This window comes from Micropterus dolomieu, linkage group LG19 (genome assembly GCF_021292245.1).
Source record: "Micropterus dolomieu isolate WLL.071019.BEF.003 ecotype Adirondacks linkage group LG19, ASM2129224v1, whole genome shotgun sequence".
Taxonomy (NCBI): domain Eukaryota; kingdom Metazoa; phylum Chordata; class Actinopteri; order Centrarchiformes; family Centrarchidae; genus Micropterus; species Micropterus dolomieu.
The window spans coordinates 11393195-11412552 of NC_060168.1; the positions used below are offsets into that span (position 1 = coordinate 11393195).

Here is a 19358-nt window from a genome sequence, read left to right on the forward strand (position 1 = left end):
GTTAGTAATAGTAGTCGTCTGGTTTATTAGAAGTACGAGTAGAAGTGAAATTTGGAGAAATAGAAGAACATACATATTATTTAGCACAAGAGCTGACAGAGCACGTCGACCACCATAGCTTCTCCTGCATGCTTATAAAGAGAGGGACGAACAGTGACTGATGGTTCATTCATGTGGTCTTTATTGCAAAAAGAAATAATGTGTACATGGGACAAAAAAGTATACAGAACTATGATTCGTGAAAAATCACATATTGCAAACACGTTATCTGTAATATGGTAATAACGGTTAGTTTGCTGTCCATGTAGAGTGAACTAGATGTCTGCGTGTATATGTTCTGATCCAATACATCTTTGCAGTAGTGTTCATATTAATTCCACAGTCTGACCTAAGAGTACATGAACACACACTGAAGTCGGAAGAACGACTTCACAACTCGGGAAATGGGACCATCTGAGGGGCACGTGAATTCACCGCGAGCCGCTGGTTGCAATTCGCAACCCTCACCACTAGATGCCACTAAAACTTACACACTGAACCTTTAACTCTAAGAAGACATAGAGTATAAACATGATGATGTATAGAATACGAATAAAAATTCTAGTCTACAAGGATATTTTTTTCTTTTGCAGTGTCTAAGATTAAGATAATGCTCCATAAAGTGGTCCACAATAGCCTCTTTGCATTTCTAATATGATTATTTCAGTGTCTTGTTGCTCACTCGCATCTTTTTTATCACATCCTGGCTTGTTTTGCCTCACCTCGACAGCTCACTGCCCCTCCTCTCCATGAGTGGATTACGAAGGGGAGGAGAGAGAAAGAAAGAGAGATGTGAGACCGGTGGTCTGCAAGCATCTCATCCAGACGATCAGCAGCTATCGCGATGTCACACCGGCGGCGTTTTCCCCGTCTGTAGTGAAACACCCAGGCGAGTTTATACTGCACATTTATGTCTCAGTTTAGCAAATTCATTTGGAGCCGATTGTTGTTAGAATGCGTCCAGGAGCGCGTCCTCTTCTCGACGCTGTGCAGTCCACCCTGTGTCTGTGTCTCGTAGTTTTCCTGCACTGTGTTGAGGCTGCTGGATCTGAAGGCGCTGTTTACAATGGTGAGTCTGGTTCTTTCTCGCAGTGATGAAATTAGATTTTTGCATGCCTTGAAAAAAACTAGATCGGTGTGTGCATTGCATTGGTATGTTGACACCTGTTTTCAGTTCACGTGTACGTTGGCCATGCATAATGTCAATATCAGTATTTAATATTTTTATTAATATTAAGTGAGTCACCCAATGCACAAATAAAAATAATATAGACTATATTTAAATAGGCCACAGGTGCACGTTTTTCTTTTCTCTTACTATGTTTATTAAAAGCATTATGCACCCAAATACCAAGGGAAATACCTTATATGTGAAAACCTACTTGGCAGTAAACCTGTTTCAGATTCAGATTATTTATTTTCTGTTGGGTTTTTTTAGGAGAGAATAAGCAGGGTTCACTGAGGAGCATCCTTGAGCATGTACAGAGTTATGAGATTACTTATCCCATATGGCTGCATCCTCACAGACACAGGAGGTCTGCCAACACAGAGGTGAGTCATTCTATCTCCATTTGGCTAATAAACCTATTTAAAGAAACACACATTTTAAATCTTGATATAAGTCAGCTCATGTTTAGTGACCTCCTGCAACCTGATAATCAATATGTGTTTTTTTTTTATTCTTTTCAGCATCCTACAGAGGCTCAAGTTCTGATCTCAGCTGAGGGCCTGGAGCTCAGACTACACCTGGACAAAAATGAGTAAGTGATTAAGTAGAATAAGGTTGCACTACACTGCAGTGTTTCAGACAGGACATGTCCGTCAACTTTTGGTGAGTTTAGAGTAGCAATGCTTCTAGGGACAGGTAAAAAAAAAAAAAAAAAAAGAGGCAGGACTCAAAATAGTTACCTGTATCAAATTATTCCAATCTGATTAAATCAAGTCAGAGCATATTAGTCCCGTGTATCCCAAGATGTCCACAAGATGTCCCGGCTAGCCCTGTTTATTTGACCAGATGTTAGCTGTCACATACATTTATAAGGTCAGTGCCCCTGTGGGTGCAGAGAGGGGGATGAAGGGAGGAAAGGAGGGTGATGGGTTTGGACGACAGAGGGTTGACATCCGATCTGTGTGCCTTGGGCAAACAGGAAGTAAGTCTCTGCCTCTGCACCTAACATCCTGTCCAGTAACAATGGGATGGTGATAGGGAAGGGATTGGAGTATCTTGCTCGTTTTAATGGACAGTGCGATGGTTGGGTGGGATAGCAGGGAGGACTGGAGCTGACTGGAGATATCAGAGCTGTAGTTGATCGCTTTGGGATTTGAGCCAGCACACGGGAAGAACGGGAAGCTTTTATGAACATTAGAAATGAAGTCAATTTTTACCGTGAGACTCATGCTCTCACTGTCAGGCACACGCATTAATGAACCATGTCTCCACTGTGTCTGACTGACCGTCCCCTGAAGTGATTGTCACCCCCCCCACCCCCACCCCCTGCCCAGTAGGTGGTCACACTGTTAGGGCTGTTGGGCAAGGTATTTTCATCAGTCACACAAAGCATGTGTGGTTAACAGAATGAAAAGAGAGAAGGGATGACAGATATTGGTAAAGATGGTATTAACTGACGTAACTGACGTGTGTGTGTGTGTGTGTGTGTGTGTGTGTGTGTAGGTTGTTCTAAAAAAATAGGAAATAAAATTCTGTAGAAAAGTTAAACATCCTTTTACTTATAAGCAAGAAAATATATTTTGAAACTATTTTTTGTGCAACTTCTCAACCATTTCCTGGAACAGGAAAGTTGTGAACATTTCATCATGGTGTTACTTCTGCTACAGTTTCAGTAGTGAGGTGATGTGAAAACAGGATGGGTATTGATATGATTTGAAATTGTAGCAATTTAAACAATTGTAAATTGTCGTTTTAATGGTAAAGCATGCACAAGGAATTGAGAAATCCATTGAAAATGTTAGTAACACTTTGTATGGTCTTGCTTTTTTAAACATTGAATGATGAGGTTCAGCCCTCCACCCGACCTCATAAATCTCATACAGTCCCATACAAAACTAGTTTTACAGCTTTCAAAGTAAGAGCTTGCTGTCTCTCTTTGTATACCTGTTATTTAATCTGAGGTTTCCGTCATTCTCTCTGTCATTTTTGCCCCTCTCTCTAAGCCCAAACAGCAATTCCCATTTTGGGTTTTCTGTGTTTTGATTTGTCCTCTGTTGGCCTAATGTGGAGACAGCTCTGGCTCTGTGAGACTATGGGAGGGGGAGGGGGGGGGGGTGTCAGGGACGATCAATGTCTGATTTTGGAAAGAAGCCAGAGGAAAAAGCTACCCGTGTCCATCTTTGTGTCCTGGCTACTCCCCTCTTGTCCTCATTGCCCCTGTAACTGTTACTCTGACAGTCAGCAGATAAGGGTGTACCCAAACTAGCTGTGAGATGGTCTTTCTGGTTTTCCTTCTACAGCATTTTACATCTCCTTTTTCCCCCCTGCTCTCTTCACTTTATTTCTAGTCCACCTCATCTGCTCTCCACTTAATGTATCACTTAAGGAAAGCTCGGAGAAAGACATTGCTGTGAATTTATGTGGGCATCTACTCCCAGTGGCTGAAGTCCAGACTCAATCCATTTTCGTCCTCCCCAGTCATGCTTGTCAGTGTACTCATGTATGTGTGAGCATGGGTCTTTTCTTTGATTTTTACGTGCAGTCGGTGTGTGTGTATGTGTGTGTGTGTGTGTGTGTGTGTGTGTGTGTGTGTGTGGTGTGTGTGTGCCTGAGCTTTTATCTTAATGAAAGGCTGTGGTTCGCCCGTAGAGGGTTGATTTGGTTAAGAGCCAGGCAGGGTCTAGTGTGCTGACTCAGAGTGCAGGAAAAAGGATGTAAAAACAGAGTGAAAGGCGGAGGGAACAGTGTAAGAATTGAACGATGGACCGGAGGAAAAGGGTTGAGGTGAGGAAAGTCATGGAAAGAGGAAAGCAGAGACAGTTGGGGTCGGTTTGGGTGTGAGTTATGTGCATGTGGTTCCGATATGAATCGTGTAGATATTCTTGCTTCCTCCTCTGCATGACTTTCTCTGTTCTTCTGTCCAATGCCCTTCCTGCACACCCTTAAGTGCATGAACTAGAATTAAGCACTCCCTTGGGAAAAGCACACATCATTGTTCCTCTTTTTCTCTCCTTCTCCTCACCTCGTATGTCTTCCACTGTCCACTCTAAAAAACGAGCACCCCATTCTTTCTCATTTCTTTCCTCCCCTCACCTCGTCTGATATTCCCCAGGCCTCTAGTATAAATATACATCTCCCACGCCTTTCTCTGCGGTCAGGGTTTGGGAGACTGCGGCCACCCGCAGACAGGCGACACACACACACACACACACACACAGCAGCCCAAAAGAACACAAACAAGACTACAGCGCAGACCTGATAGATCACAGGTCTAGGGAGCGGAGAGCAGGGATGCGTTCGCTTGCCCATGTTTCTATGTTTAGTCTCGCAGTGGCGCGGCCTTGTCTGCTTAGATGTCTTAATCTAGGCCTCTGTGTTGGCCTGTGTGTTGGGGAAACACACATAAACACACGCAGGGCTTCACAAAACACAACATTGGCCTCCCTGTGCAATAAAAGCCTATTCATCATCCATTGCTGAGTGGTACTTTGACTTTGCGTCAGCCTTCTCCCTCCCTCCACCCGCGTGCGGTGATGTCATCTGATACTATGAGAGAATGCGACCCACTGACCCTAATGCACGTCCCCTTCTCCTCTCTTTCTCTCCTTCTCTGTCTCCCAAGTACATTAGCATTACTCCCCCACCCTGTCTTTCCCCTCATAAGGCTGAACCAAGCCTTTGTCTCAGCCTCACTGGCAGACAGTCCTGATTCAGGCAAGTTTTGCGCTCAATCACAGCATCTGTCTGGACACTGGACGACATCCAAACTCTGTGCAGCACTCCCGCCATCACACAGAGGCTTTTGCAGTCTTGATTTGAAAGCTTTCGCACCATTTACCAGAATGCAATTAGACTCAAGGGTCTTGGATAACCCAAGGGTGTTGGTAGTTTTAGATTTGTTGATTTAAAGGAATAGTGCAACATTTTGGAAAATGTGTGATTCGCTTTCTTGTCAAGAGTTAGTTGAGAAAATCAATTCTACTTTTACATCTGTAGGGAAGCGGCAGCATGTTAGCTAAGTTTAGCAGAAATGCTGGAGAAATGGGTGAAACAGCTAGCTCTGTCCAAAGGTAACATGATCCTTGTACCAGAATCTCTAAAGCTGATTAACATGTTAAATGGTCAGTTATGTCTGACTTCCTGGAGTCTTTGCTGCCATGTAACCCCTGTAACGACACAAATTTACATTTGTACACTTCAGTTTTTATATGGATTACCAGCTAGATGAAATGTGTTTATTAGTGAGCTTTACAGGTACTGATAGATGTTGTTATCATTGGACCAAGGACATAGAATTTGGTAGGGACATTTTAGGTTTTGAAAGATTATGTCCTCCCCCCTCATATGCTTCAGTGGTTTGGTTCACTGGCTAAATTTCTCAGACCCTCTGCAGACTAGTGACTAACGACAAATCAAGTGAGTTATTCAGGCCAACAAGGCGAAAGTGAGAAAAATACCAAGATCTATTATATTGTAGGCTAATTTATTCCCCTATATGTTGCTCAGAGTAATCCCAGTTAGTGTCTCTCCCTCTCCTCTCGCAGGCACGAGTGAGAGTGAGTTACTATGGATATGGGGACGCTCTGCCTGAGAGTTTTGTTTGTACACCCCCCAATGATGTATTTGGCCCACTCCTAAACACAGTTGATGATCCATTTACCTGAGCTTTTTTCTTTCTTTCTTTTTATTTAGAGACAGTGTTGAGGCAAATTGAAACTAACGCTTTGATCACAACTGCAGACTATTTTGGGTGGTTGTTTCATCATGCTGGGTGACAGTTGCATTGTTTCATCTTTCAGTTCTTTACCGTTTCAATAAACTGCCATCTGGTGTAACTACCAGTGGCTATGGCATTTCAGTGCCTGAACAAATAGAGATTTAACTGCATCTTCAGCACGAGACAGTAGCCATGTCTGAATGTGACAAATACATTACTAGGTATGGACTTTTCATCAGTGTGACAAAGCTAAATGCTTTCAGTAGTAGCAATGGCTTTGTTAATGGCATGCTGTGTCTATGTCACATGACTCAGGGGGTTATATAGCCAACAGTCTACTAGTGTATACAGCTGCTGACTGGCATGTGAGAATGAGGGTGAATGGAGCAGAGAAAGAGTCAGTATGTGTGTGTCTCCTCATGGGAAAAGTGATTGTCCTTCCTGTATAACGACTGTGGAACAGCAGCCGGGTAAAGCTTGGTCAATCATCACCCACTCCGCCATTAATTCTGCCTGTTAGAGCAACAGAGAGGGTTACAAAAATGAGAGGCATGGTGGGAATATTTGGGAAACTTAAATTTGGAAAACTAGAGGAAGGCCAGTTATAAATGAGGTTAGAAGGTCAAATCACAACACAGCGGGGGTTACCCCAATTGGGGTGACATCAGCCGGATACACCACTGACTGATCATGTTTAAGCCTTCTCTTAGACTGTGTGTGTTGTGTGTGTGTGAGACAGAGTCACTCACCCCCCCCTAACCCCAGCGTGGTAAAAAGGATGAAGCAGCCGTTTTCCGTCTTTGACTTGCTTTGTGGCTGATTGCATCAACAGGCTGCCATTGTTTCAGTTGTCTCCTTCAGGGCATCTGACGGAAGAGAAAGGAAAAATCCCCATCTTCCCTTCATTTGTCTTCATCATCCCTTTAGGATGGAGAGGTTTGACATTTGGGGAGATGGGCTTATTTGCTTTCTTGCTGAGAGTTAGAGGAGAAGATCGATACCACTCTCATGTCATGCTCTTAATTTGAAGGTACAGCCAGCAGCCGGTTAGCTTGGTTTAGCATAAAGACTGAATAAAAGGGAAAAGAGTAAGCCTGGTTCAACAGTAACAAAATCTGCCTACCAGCACCATTAATTAACATGTTACAGGTAATTTTTTATGTAATTTGTACAAAAGGTTGTGCACACACATAACCCCCGCATAAAACCACATCTTGTTAGTTATACATTGTAGTATTTGTATGGATTAAACAAAAGAGATACAACCATAGACTGTATAGGGATACAACATGTTAATTTGTGAGCTTTAGAGATGCTGGTAGGTGTATTTTTTACCTTTAGACAGAGACAGGCTTTAGTGTTCATCGGCCGATGCTGAAAGTCGTGTAGTCTGCACAAGGCATAACTGTTTCCAGTCTTTATGCCTAGCCACCTCCTGACTGTAGCCTTAGGTGAGATATGCAGTTCTAATCCAATTGACATCTTTTCGTCAAATTAATCGAATATCACAAAACTATTCCATCCATGATTTGTTTGTCAGGAAACGTTAAATTACTTGCCCACAGCCATTCAGCTTACTGACTATTTAGTCGAGATATGCTGTTGTTGGGATGTTGTATTGCCGTCTGGAGCTAGAGTGCTGGCTCTGGGAACATCTCATCCTCTCTGCATGTTAACTTTGTAGCAGCAACTGTAGCCACAGTTTGCTAACCCACACCCAAGCTAACATTACTTATAGTACTTGCTGTGTTGTTGTTCGCTTTATATGGTATTTTTCACTGTTTATAGAATTGCACCTTTTAAGGGACAGACATGAGAGTGGTATCGATCTTCTCACCCAACTCTCAGCATCAATAGAAATAAGTGCCCCAAATGCTGAACTATTTAATTAACTTCACCCAACTGATTTGCATTCATTTTATCCATCAAAGATGAACAAGGAATAAGACTTTATTCACTTGTAAGATACAAAGCTATTATTATCCTGAGGCGCAAGCTGGCTAAGATAGAAAATACATGTATACATGAGTATGACAAATAATAAAATCATAGTGGGAGTAGTCAGTGAGGAACATCTTAGGTCTGGCTTGTGTTTATTTGAGACTAGATAGAAGCATCATCAGTAGATGCATGAAGGTTTCTCTACAGCTTGATTTCACTGCACTTAACAGCCTCTTTGATGGATCCGAGTAGGACTGTGGGAGGAAGAGATGTGAGGAGATTTAGAGCAGAAGAAAACCAGCTGTGAGGCAGATAGACTTTATGAATGAAAACAGGAAGATGGATTGAGTTGGAAGGAGAAAGACGGGAAAACAAGCATTTGTACGAGATGTAAATATTGGGCCAGAAGTTTGACAGAAGCAGCCCACGTCTGTGGACACTCAGTCACACACACACACACACACACACACACACACACACACACACACAAACAAATGGAGAGTAACAGGAATGTATTGCTTTACCACAATTACATTAACGTTTCTCTCGATATGTGCATGTTTCCCTGATTCATCACACGCTCCTTTGCAGTCTGTATTGTATACTGGTGGAGAAATTCCAGCAACAAATAAAAAGATCTAAATTGGTAGATAATAGCCCTGTCAAACAAATGCAGTCTGAACATACCACCAAACTTACACTTTCATCATAGAGAAGTTACTATCTCCTACTTCAGATACTCTCCACAATGTAAAAAGGGTCATTTGGGATAGGTACATATGGATTTAATTACAGTCACAACATCTTTCCACATTATTATTTGGATTTTCTCTTATCTCTGAGAGGATATTTGTCTAAATCTTTAAAGCAGTCTGGTTTCGTAGAGCGTCTCTGTCTGTGTAAATGTTTAATGAGCTGTGAGCCGCTGGAGAGAATCTTCTATTGCCACTTTTTCCTGCAGCTTTTACTTTGTATATTATTTTTGTTATTCCACTATAGTGCTGCTGTTTCAGAAGATCGAATGTCCGACACTACATACCGTGTATTTCCTCTTGCAAATTGACTCTCAGTTTGTGCTGTCTTTGACCAGGCAGCTGTTGGCCCCTGGATATCAGGAAATATGGTACACTCCTGATGGAGCCCGCAAGTCCTCCTCTCCTGCCAGCACTGTAAGTCTGCGAGACAGTTTTATGTTCTTAAACTGCAGTGGAGTGCTGTCAATGATCATTGAACAGAAAGAAATGTCAATGCAGCTGATCAAATCCCATAGCATGAGGAAAACAGGGACCAAATGATTTTCTTACATAACAAGGTCACCTGGTTAAGTGACAGTCTCTCTTATCGCTGCACCACTGAACTGCATGTTGACCTTTAATTGTTTTTGTCTTCCAGGGACACTGTTTCTACCATGGGAAGGTTCTGGGCATGCAAGGCTCAAGTGTTGCTGTTAGCACATGCTCAGGACTCAGGTATATAAAACTCACAATGGGCTTTTTTCATAAAGATTTCTGATATTTAGAGTTGATCCAAATGGTGAAAGACATTTCTTAGAATTCTAAGAAGTCTCCCATGACTAAATCCCTCTAAAAAAGAAAACACTATTCATGAAGACAGCTCAGAGTTTCTTCTGAAAAGGAGTACAGAACAGCAAGAAGCAGAGCTAAGAGAGACATTTTCCCGATATTCAAAAGCAGGGAATTAGTGCTGCAGATTATATTGTATAGGGCTGATGTTTGTGATTAATCTTATTACAAATGTATTTGAACTGCTAGGCCAACGAATTAAAGCTATTAGCTCTATTACAGCCTCAGTTTATGTTTTCCAGCTGACGTGCAAACGTTTCGGGCCAACAAAACAGAATTAATGGATGTGTATCAATTTACTCAGTGTTTTCTAAGTCATTGATAGAATACCTACATAACTCAATACATTAATTACTGTTGTCCACCATTTCCTATTTTAGTCAACTTGCCAAAATAGAGGAGGTATTTTTTCAAAATGTGCCATTTTCACAGCTCTGAAGAATAAAATAGTTATTACAGAGAGAATTTAATTCCGTTATTTAAGTGCAAATGCACTGGTTGCCATATTATACATACATATACATACATGAAGATGCAAAGATAGTTGGGCTATTTTCACGAAGAAAATGTATTTTGTTTGCTAATGTGTGGATTTGGAATCTTTGAAATGCAGTGATTTTCTCTATAGATTGGTGGCGGTGTTAAAATCTCAACCACACCTCCTATGAATTTTGAGGCTTACTTAAGAGGTCTCAGAGAGCGCCCTGAGATTGTCTGTGAACATAATTTTGTAGATGAAAAGAACCAAAGCCTGCACAACTGGTCAGCCTGTGATCAAACCATGGCTGAATAGACAATGTGACAGGAAACAGTTGTGTGCACAGTCTTGAGCAGTCCAGTAGATTAGTAGGTCATTGGCTTCAGAGTTGGTTCATTGAGTACAGCTCAGTATGGAGATCCTGTGTTTTCTCCTGGTGTGGCTCCAGGGCAGCAGAGGAGGAACTGGCAAGCACTGACAGAAATCTCAGCCATATGTGTGTTTTTGTGGGTTCAGTGCTCTGCATCTGGAGGACGAGTGAATGCATACCTCTTCCTTCTAATGTAGATTCTCTGGAGGAATGCAGACACAGCATAGAGGGACATTGACAAGTGGGCGTCTGACCTCTGCAGATGTTTTCTACAGCTGCTCGACCTGCTGCTGTGTGCATGCTCGTGTGCTTGTGCATCGACGTCTTCACTCATAAGGGGTTTTTTGCGAAGAAGCCAGAGGATTGTGTATTGCTCTGTTTGTCCCAGCTGATCTTCGTTTAGAAACGGCACTAAATCACCTGAGACACATCCTTTCTTCTCCATCCATCCGTAAAACCACTACAGCCAAATGAGTCCATAGTCCATATCTGACATGCAAACATATGGTTTAACTCATACCTCAGATTTACATTTAATCTGATGTTTTAAGGTTAAAAGGTGGTTTTTATTTACAATATATGCAATACAAAACATTGATACCCACAGTGTGCAGATAGACAGCAACATCACTGATCACCCTTTCATTTCCTTGAGCACTTGTTAGATGGAACCATCAATGGTGTCTTGTTTCCCCAGGGGACTGATTTCTCTGAACACGAGCGTCAGCTACCTGATAGAGCCTCTTCCTGTTTCCACGGATGCACAGCAGCAGCACGCTGTGTTCAGAGCCGAGCATCTCCATCTACCCAGAGGTAGCTGCCTTCATCACCATGGCGACAAGGAGCATGAGGGGGGGCTTGATGATTTCATCCATGGAATGATGTCAGCACGGAGCAGGAGGGTGAGTTCGGACGGTACCAACCTGCCTGAAATCCTTGGCAGGTTTTACACAAAGCGCAAAAAATTGTGCCCGCAAATTGTGTATTTAATCTGTCTCCATTTTTAGGAAAGAAGGGACCTGAGCCAGAATATGAAGTATGTAGAGCTGCTGATAGTGGCAGACAAGGCTGAGGTGAGGACATGTTTGTGGACGTCGTCATATTTGGCCATACAGGAACTATTAAATGTTGGCTCTGTACGTGAAATCAGCTCTGTAGACAGAATTAAGTAGCATGAAGTCATGGGAATTATATTTGTAACCAGTATAAAAAGTATATTTCTACCTTACACAGTATTTTAATAAATTTAAACCCAGCAGACTGCACCCATTGCTCTCTTTAGAGCTAGCTGAGGTAAATATAAAATTCTAATTCGAGTCCTGTTTGTTGTTTGAAAAGTGAGAAGTCCCCTTTTGAGGTTTTTGGAAAAAGCAGAAGAGTGTAGGTGTGTCTGTTCCTGAGAACAATGTGGTTTATGCCGTTTGCAGTTTGAGAAGCATGGGGGTAGTCTCGAGAAGACCAAACTGAAATTACTGGAGGCGGCCAATTTGGTTGACAAGGTAACATCTGATGTGATGCATGAAACCCACAAACTGACACTCAAGTCTGTCACACCTATATTTAGTAGTAACAGTTCCTGTCCACACCCACAGTACTACAAGGCTTTGAAAATCCGTGTGGCATTAATCGGTCTGGAGGTGTGGACCAGCCAGGACATGATCAACGTTTCAGACAATCCTCACAGCACTTTGGCATCATTCCTGTCCTGGAGACGCAAACAGCTCCACGCTCTCCCCAACGACAATGCTCAGCTCATCACGTCAGTCACTCTCTCTCATCTCCAGCTAGTCCTCCCATTTGTCATTCATCACCCTGTACCCCTATCTCCTCTCAACCTCCTGTCCCGTGGGGAAGATCTTTCAATTGATTTTATGTTCACTTTGTGAGACAGTAACCATCACCAGTGGGCCCTTGTCCAGCTGGAACTAATCACCGGTGTGGTTTTGTGTCTCCAGAGGGAGGGCGTTCCAGGGCACCACCATCGGGCTGGCACCTCTCAAAGCAATGTGCTCCGACTACCAGTCTGGTGGAGTGAACACGGTGAGAGACGAGAGACGACACAAACATGAATCTTCTGCATGCACTCGAGTGGCAATGAAAGCTCATATCCTAGTTCGATCCCCAGCTTCTCCTGTCGTCACATGTTGAAGTGTCCTTTAGCAACACACTGAACCCCAAATTGCTTTCCTTGTGCGTGTGGGGAAACAATGTAAGATGCTATATTAATATAATGTAAATAATAACTTGTATGATTACCTCTCTGTTTTCTTTTACAAATGAAGATCCAATAAGGCTCTTGACTTAAAGTTTTAATTATTTTAGGTTAGTTTATTAGTTAGTTATTTTAGTGTCCTGTGATGACAGGGTCTACAAAATGCCATGAGAAATGTATGTGACTTTTCCATATTTAAGTAATGTTTGACTCTTCTTTTGAATAGGACCACTCAGAGTCAGCTGTGGGTGTAGCCGCCACCATGGCACACGAGATGGGCCACAACTTCGGTATGAGCCACGACAGTACAGGCTGCTGCCAGGCGAGGGCCGAAGACGGTGGTTGTATCATGGCTGCTGCTACTGGGTACGATACACAAATGACACATGAACGAATAAATTATAGTTATCAACCTAAGAGGGGGGCGGCGCGGTGGTGCAGTGGTTAGCGCTGTCGCCTCACAGCAAGAAGGTTGCGGGTTCAGTTCTCCCCGTGTCTGCGTGGTTTCTCTCCGGCTGCTCTGGCTTCCTCCCAACCTCCAAAGACATGCGGACTAGGTTGATTGGTGACTAAATTGTCCTTAGGAGTGAGTGTGAGTGTGACTGGTTGTTGGATACATCATCTGCAATGATTCATTTATATTTTGTTAAATAAATCCTTAGTTAAAAGTCATGTGTTGTCCTCTCCTCTTTGTCTTCCCTTTGAGCCAGACTGTGACAACTTCAGACAATAAAACTGTGTCACTGTTCCTGTGCTTCTTCCTCCCAGGCATCCATTCCCACGCGTGTTTAATGACTGTAACCTGAAGGAGCTGAAGAGCTACCTGAGCTCTGGAGGAGGGAAGTGTCTCTTCAATCTGCCAAACACCAGATCCATGTATGGAGGGCAGCGCTGCGGCAATGGTTACCTGGAGGATGGAGAAGAATGTGACTGTGGAGAAGAAGAGGTCTGCGTGTTGTGTCTCTTGAATGGTGCTGTATATGTTTTTCCTCTATGTTTTTGACAGAACTCATGACTCTACACTGTTTGTGTAGGAGTGTACCAGTCCCTGCTGTAATGCCAACAACTGCACTCTAAAAGCTGGTGCTGAGTGTGCCCACGGCATCTGCTGTCATAACTGCAAGGTACTACCATTAGAATTTGATGGTCATCTGAACAAGAGGAAAAACACAGAATCATCTCCCATGAATGATGTGCCCCCTGGGCTAATTGTAGCAATTGTATTATATCTCTGCATTTATTTCTTCCTTTCTCTGCTCAATTCAGTTTCTTTCCTAAACTTCTCTTTATCCCTCTCCGTCTCAGTTGAAGAGCCCAGGTGTGCTGTGTCGTGCTCCCTCGGGGCCGTGTGACCTAGCAGAGTACTGCGATGGGAAGGCAGAGTCTTGTCCTGCTAATTTCTATTTAGTGGATGGTACATGGTGTGCAGGCGGGCAGGCCTACTGTTACACCGGCATGTGTCTGACCCTGGAGCAGCAGTGCCTGTCTCTTTGGGGACAAGGTGAGTAATCTGGACGCTATAAATCCTTTGTTCCAAAAGGGAGTATATCTTATTATTATTTTGATCAAATACAGCATACATTGTTGTAAATGTAGCATATTTTAAACATGAATATACAAGTTCTAATTTATTGGATACACCTAGCTAACACTAATGCAGTCTAATACCCCTTTTTATATCAGTGAGGTTTTTTATGTGCTCAGCTGAAAGTTATACAACCCATAGTCTCTGAAATATATTTACAAATTAAAACAAACTATTGATACTGTATTCCAAATATACAGATTGGCATACTCAGGAAACTTTGGATTCCATATACAAACTTAATTTTATTGTTAATGCCCCGTTGGAAAAATGCATTGTGCCACCTGCAGTCCTGAAAGCATGCGACACACACACAAAGTTTTTCCTTTTTATTTACAATAGGGGTAAAAGAAGATTTTTTTTAAGATGTAATACTGACATCAGATTGATATGTATTTTGAGTTAAGTTAAATTAAGGAATTCCTAAAATGAGAATCCTATTCCTTTTTTTAATGGCTGATGGGATGATAAAGGTTTTAATGAGACAATCACTTTATAAATGTTTTTAATCGTATAACTAATAGCTAAATTTCAGCCATCAAAAAATCTCACATTGTATCTTTAAAGCAGCTAAACATCCAGTGCATGTTGAAGCAGGGAGGCTGGATAGAGTTAAAGAGGAGTCCTCAGTGGGTCACAGGATTAGGGATTGTTATTGGACAGTGTCCATATTCACGTTGTGACAGAGCCTCTCTGGGGAGCCTTTGTTGTACCACAGGAGCCACACAGAACAGTAAGGGATGCCATCTGGTCTGCATCAGGTGGTCACATAACACACTGAGCCTGCATTTACTGCATGTGTGTGTTATCAAGTGTGTGCAGCCATATTAATGTCTATCTGTTTGTGTTTTTTTTTTTCATTTTCTCTTCTCTGACCACAGATGGCCGGCCAGCCCCTGACCTGTGTTTTAAGAAGGTAAACGAAGCTGGGGACATGTATGGGAACTGTGGCAAAGATCTGTTTGGGAAGTACAGAAGCTGTAAGGACAGGTGAAGATCACAACTATTTTGGTTCATTTACTCCCTCAGTTCAAGGAGAGTATTTACATTTCCCGAGAATTACATGTTAAAGTTTGTGGCCTCTTCATAGTCATTGATCAAGCTCAAAAAATCTGATGATGCCCTTTTTACTATTTCTGCCAGGGATGCTCAATGTGGGAAAATCCAGTGTTTAACTTCAGCCCCCAAGCCCATTGAGAACAATGCTGTTCGCATAGAAACCACTGTCAGTATGGGCAACAAGAAGATCAAGTGTATGGGAACACACGTGTACAAAGCTGACGAGGAGGCACAGGGCGACACTCTGGACCCAGGCCTGGTTATGACGGGCACCAAGTGTGGTGATGGCTCGGTGAGACTCAAACATGCGTGGAGATACACTAAATGGAATTTATTGTTGTGGCAGAGAGATGTTTTTTTTACCTGTCAGAGAGCCACATTTAATTGTTGTCATTTACAAAACGTATGGCTCCAATCTTTGGGATTTTCATGAACTAAATTCTACCACTTATAGGAATCACTCGATTCTCTAACCCCTTCTCCTAACAGATTTGTTTTAATGGAGAATGCCGCAATGCATCTTTCCTCAGAGCTGATGAGTGCAATGCCAAGTGCCATGGACACGGGGTAAGTTTCTATGCGTATGGGGAAGGTTGCCTGGGAGTGCTTGGGGAAGATTTGGCCGCTAGCCAGCAATTATGGAAGGCTGGCAGTGGTGCAAAGCTTGTTCAATGTCAATACACTCCAGTGCAAATGAAAGCCATGCAGTCCAAGTCTTACTTAGGTAAAAGTACAGAAGTCCATCCATCCGTCCATCTGCAACTGCTTATCCTGCGTACAGGGTCGCGGGAAAGTACAGAAGTATTAAAAGCAAAATGTACACACATTTCAAAAGTAAGAATGTACATGTACAGAACATGTATGCAGCAGCATGGTCCCTGTTATCTTTATCTGCAAAGGGACTATAGCTGTCAGATAAATGTAGTGGAGTAAATAGTACATACATTTTTTATTTCAAATGCAGTGAAGCAGAAGTATAAAGACACAGAAAATGGAAATAGTCCACTAACTAAGTACCTCAAAATTGTATTTATGTACAGTGATTGAGTAAATGTACTTACAGTAGTTGCTTTCCACCAATGAACCGTAGTCTCTTTTCTACTTTGAATGATGTTGATGTACTTCTGTAGTCCTGAAATGTCATTTACTCCTATACCTGCATGTCATCATAATGAATATCAACATTTATGTTGTGATTCTGATGGGTAACGTGTTTTTTCAGCTGTGCAACAACAATCATAACTGCCACTGTGATGCGGGCTGGGCTCCCCCTCTGTGTGACCAGAGTGGATCAGGGGGTAGTGTAGACAGTGGACCTGTCATCAGCCACAGTGAGACACTTTCATGTGTTTTCCATACAGTTTAACATATTTCTTTGTTATTAAATTGGGCAATTCTTTTGACTTTTCTCTATTTTATATTCCAACAGACAATCTCCTTCCAGTCCTGCTGGTGCTCCCTCTGTTTCTTTTTGTACTTTTGGCTGCTGTTGGACTTTGGTGCTGCTACAGACATAAACTCCACCCACTGAAAACCTCTGCTCCACTTCCAGTGCCAACGTGTGTAATTCTGAAGTCTTAAATACTAATACCTTACATTTTAGTGAGCAGCAGTTTTCTGGCAAAGTACTTTTGTTTTTGTCTGTATGTTGTTTGGATGTATAAATGATGAGTCTGTACTTTTCTATTTATGCTTTAACCCTCAGTTGTTCAGTTCCGGTCGAGGGCAAACCTCTGTATGCTGGCGGTCATGTGAGCGGTCATGCTAACCCCGCATTCTTACTAAAAACACAGGACTCAGACCACTTGGTAATGAAGTCCACGATGTCCCGGACAGTGCTGTCATTCTCTATTGTTTTTGAATATTAGAATAAACCACTGAACCTTGTTATGGTTGTATTGTTCCACAGGGGAAATCCTCGCCTCGTCCGAGCCCGTCTTGTCAAACTCGGTCAAGACATGCTATTGTACGTCCAGCAGTGAAGCCTCCTCCTGTACCTGCATATGCTTCAGAGCAGAAAGAGCAGACTCCTCAGCCCAAGATCCAGCCTGAAGCTTCTGCAAAGAGACAATATTCTCCTCAGACTTACACTTCACCTACCGTTAAAAATGCACAGCTGGCCGAGCAGAAACGAAACCAGGCTCCTCCACCACCTTCAGGGCCTCCACCTATACCTTCCCTGGAACTCAAATCCCACTCACAGTATTCAGCAGTACCCAAACCCCGACCAGACCCCCCAAACAGACCTCCACCGCCTTGTCCTGTCAACAAGCCATCAGTGGTGAATATTGTATATGTGTATATGTAATATTTGTATGTTTTTAATTAAATAATCACATTTGGCGTTCGTGAACTGACTGTGTAATGTCTGACTTGTCATTTTGATGTAGGACCAGCAAAAAAAGAAAGGCCTGCCCATTACCACAAATGCCCTGCAAAGAGGAAAAGCTGCTTTGGCGCCATCTGCAGGACAGAAAAAGCCAAATAGGTAATTCATCTGGTGGCGTTTTCTAATGGATATCTATGCAAACATCTTTGTTAACTTATCTTGTTTTTTGTTTCTTTTAGAACCTAAGAGCTCAGGGAGACGTTGCAGACCACCACTTACATCCAATAATGGACTGCCTAAAACTGTCTTTTTATGAATATTGTCAGCTGTCCATGAAAATGTGGCACGGAGAGATATAATGAATACTTGTACACTGTGGGTCTGTGGATTACAGTGTATTTACATGGATATGTATTGAGGAATGGTAGAATTACAGCAAATCATATGCCGCGTTCCAGACTGCTTGGAACTGGGAAATTTCCAAGTTGAACTTCCAACCTCAAGGCGTTCCAGGTGTATGGTGGTACATGACGCCGAAAGTGAAAAAAAAACATGGCTGACTGTGACAAAGTGTACACACAGTTGCACCCTCAGCAGTGCTTTTGGTGTTACTTAAAAGGATGGCAGTTTAAATGCAAACAACTGACATAAATAGCCTATACATTACTAGTTAACTGTGTACCCCTCTAGCTGCAACAGTTGGTAATCCTCAAGTCAGTCAGTTTTGTAGGTTACACTTCCTAACGTTATGCATTTTTAACAATAACTTTTATGCAGAGAAGATGCCTTTATGAGATTCTTTACTGTAGCCAGCTACCTAATAGGCCTAACATATTTCTACATCAATGTATATGCAACAGGTTTTACTATATGATTGTATTATTTTAATTTACACATGCAAATATACTTTTTGTTGCCTTTTAGTTTATGGTTTACCATTTACAATGTGTGCTTCCATGGGTGCTGACATTGTTTTGTGATATAATTCAACTGCTACTCTTGAAGTCAGGGTACATATTTTTTTCTCCGAGTTCACAAGTAGTCAATCCGACTTCAAGTGGCGTTCCAGGATATTTCTAGCTGGAGGTTGGAAATTTCCCAGTTCCGAGTTGCCTGGAACGCAGCATTAGTACATGTCCCAATAAATATGATTTAAGTGTTTAGTAAATTAGCACTATGTGTCTGCTTTAACAATTATCAACAGCCAGAGCTGTGAATTTAAGAACTTCTTTTTGTTATTGTCTCAAAACCTAATGGAAATGTGAAATAGTGCAGCAGTGTTGAAACACTGTTTCCAGGAGTATTTATTCACCAAGAAAAATGTTTACAGTGTAGCCTGTGTAATAAACATAGTGTCTCTTAAAGAGCATCAGCTGGAAAGGGATGTCTTATATTAAGAAAAGATGCCACTATTGAAGTGCTTATGCTTCTTATGTGTGAATAAGAAAGGGTTTTAACTGGATTAACTGGGACCAGTAAAAGCCCATCATGCATGCTGTAAGTATATGCTTATGATGAGAGATACAGGTCTGTGTAGCAGGAAGTGTTAGGGATTTTTCAAGTTTTTTATTACTTTTGTTTGAATGATTTTATGTTGTTGTAGTGTTGCACTTTGAGCAATCCTTTTGGTATTTTGGTATTCACTCCCTTAAATGTTACATCCTTCCACAAAGTACTGTCACTCTCACAAGAGGTGAGTATTTGATAACAAAAAGAAAGAAACAACACTAACCTTTCTTTGGTAGCTCTGTCACCAACAGTCAGTGATGAAATTGTCTTTGCCCAAAGCAACATTTGAAATCATTAGAAATTGGGAACAAAAATGAGCCAGCTTTATTTACATGTATCAGTTAAACATCTCAAAATAGCCCCATACA

At 42.1% G+C, this 19358-nt stretch overlaps 1 protein-coding gene across 1 annotated transcript; it reads left to right on the forward strand.

Annotated features, from left to right (window-relative positions):
- Positions 1–470: 470 nt before the first annotated feature.
- Positions 471–18644, forward strand: adam19b (ADAM metallopeptidase domain 19b). Its single transcript, XM_046031608.1, has 23 exons — positions 471–1108; positions 1478–1590; positions 1729–1799; positions 8956–9034; positions 9258–9334; positions 10994–11198; positions 11304–11369; positions 11724–11795; positions 11889–12055; positions 12252–12336; positions 12735–12874; positions 13277–13454; positions 13543–13632; positions 13814–14009; positions 14975–15083; positions 15237–15444; positions 15642–15719; positions 16375–16483; positions 16582–16711; positions 16858–16960; positions 17062–17433; positions 17543–17640; positions 17721–18644. Exons 1-23 carry the CDS (start codon positions 994–996, stop codon positions 17725–17727), a joined length of 2868 nt encoding a protein of 955 aa, XP_045887564.1. The 5' UTR covers positions 471–993; the 3' UTR covers positions 17728–18644.
- Positions 18645–19358: the final 714 nt, after the last annotated feature.

Coding starts and splice junctions, on each gene's coding strand:
- adam19b (XM_046031608.1), top strand. CDS start 994: ATGCGTCCAGGAGCGCGTCCTCTTCTCGACGCTGTGCAGTCCACCCTG. Junction 1,591..1,728: donor GGAGGTCTGCCAACACAGAG/GTGAGTCATTCT, acceptor TATTCTTTTCAG/CATCCTACAGAGGCTCAAGT. Junction 14,010..14,974: donor CCTGTCTCTTTGGGGACAAG/GTGAGTAATCTG, acceptor CTCTGACCACAG/ATGGCCGGCCAGCCCCTGAC.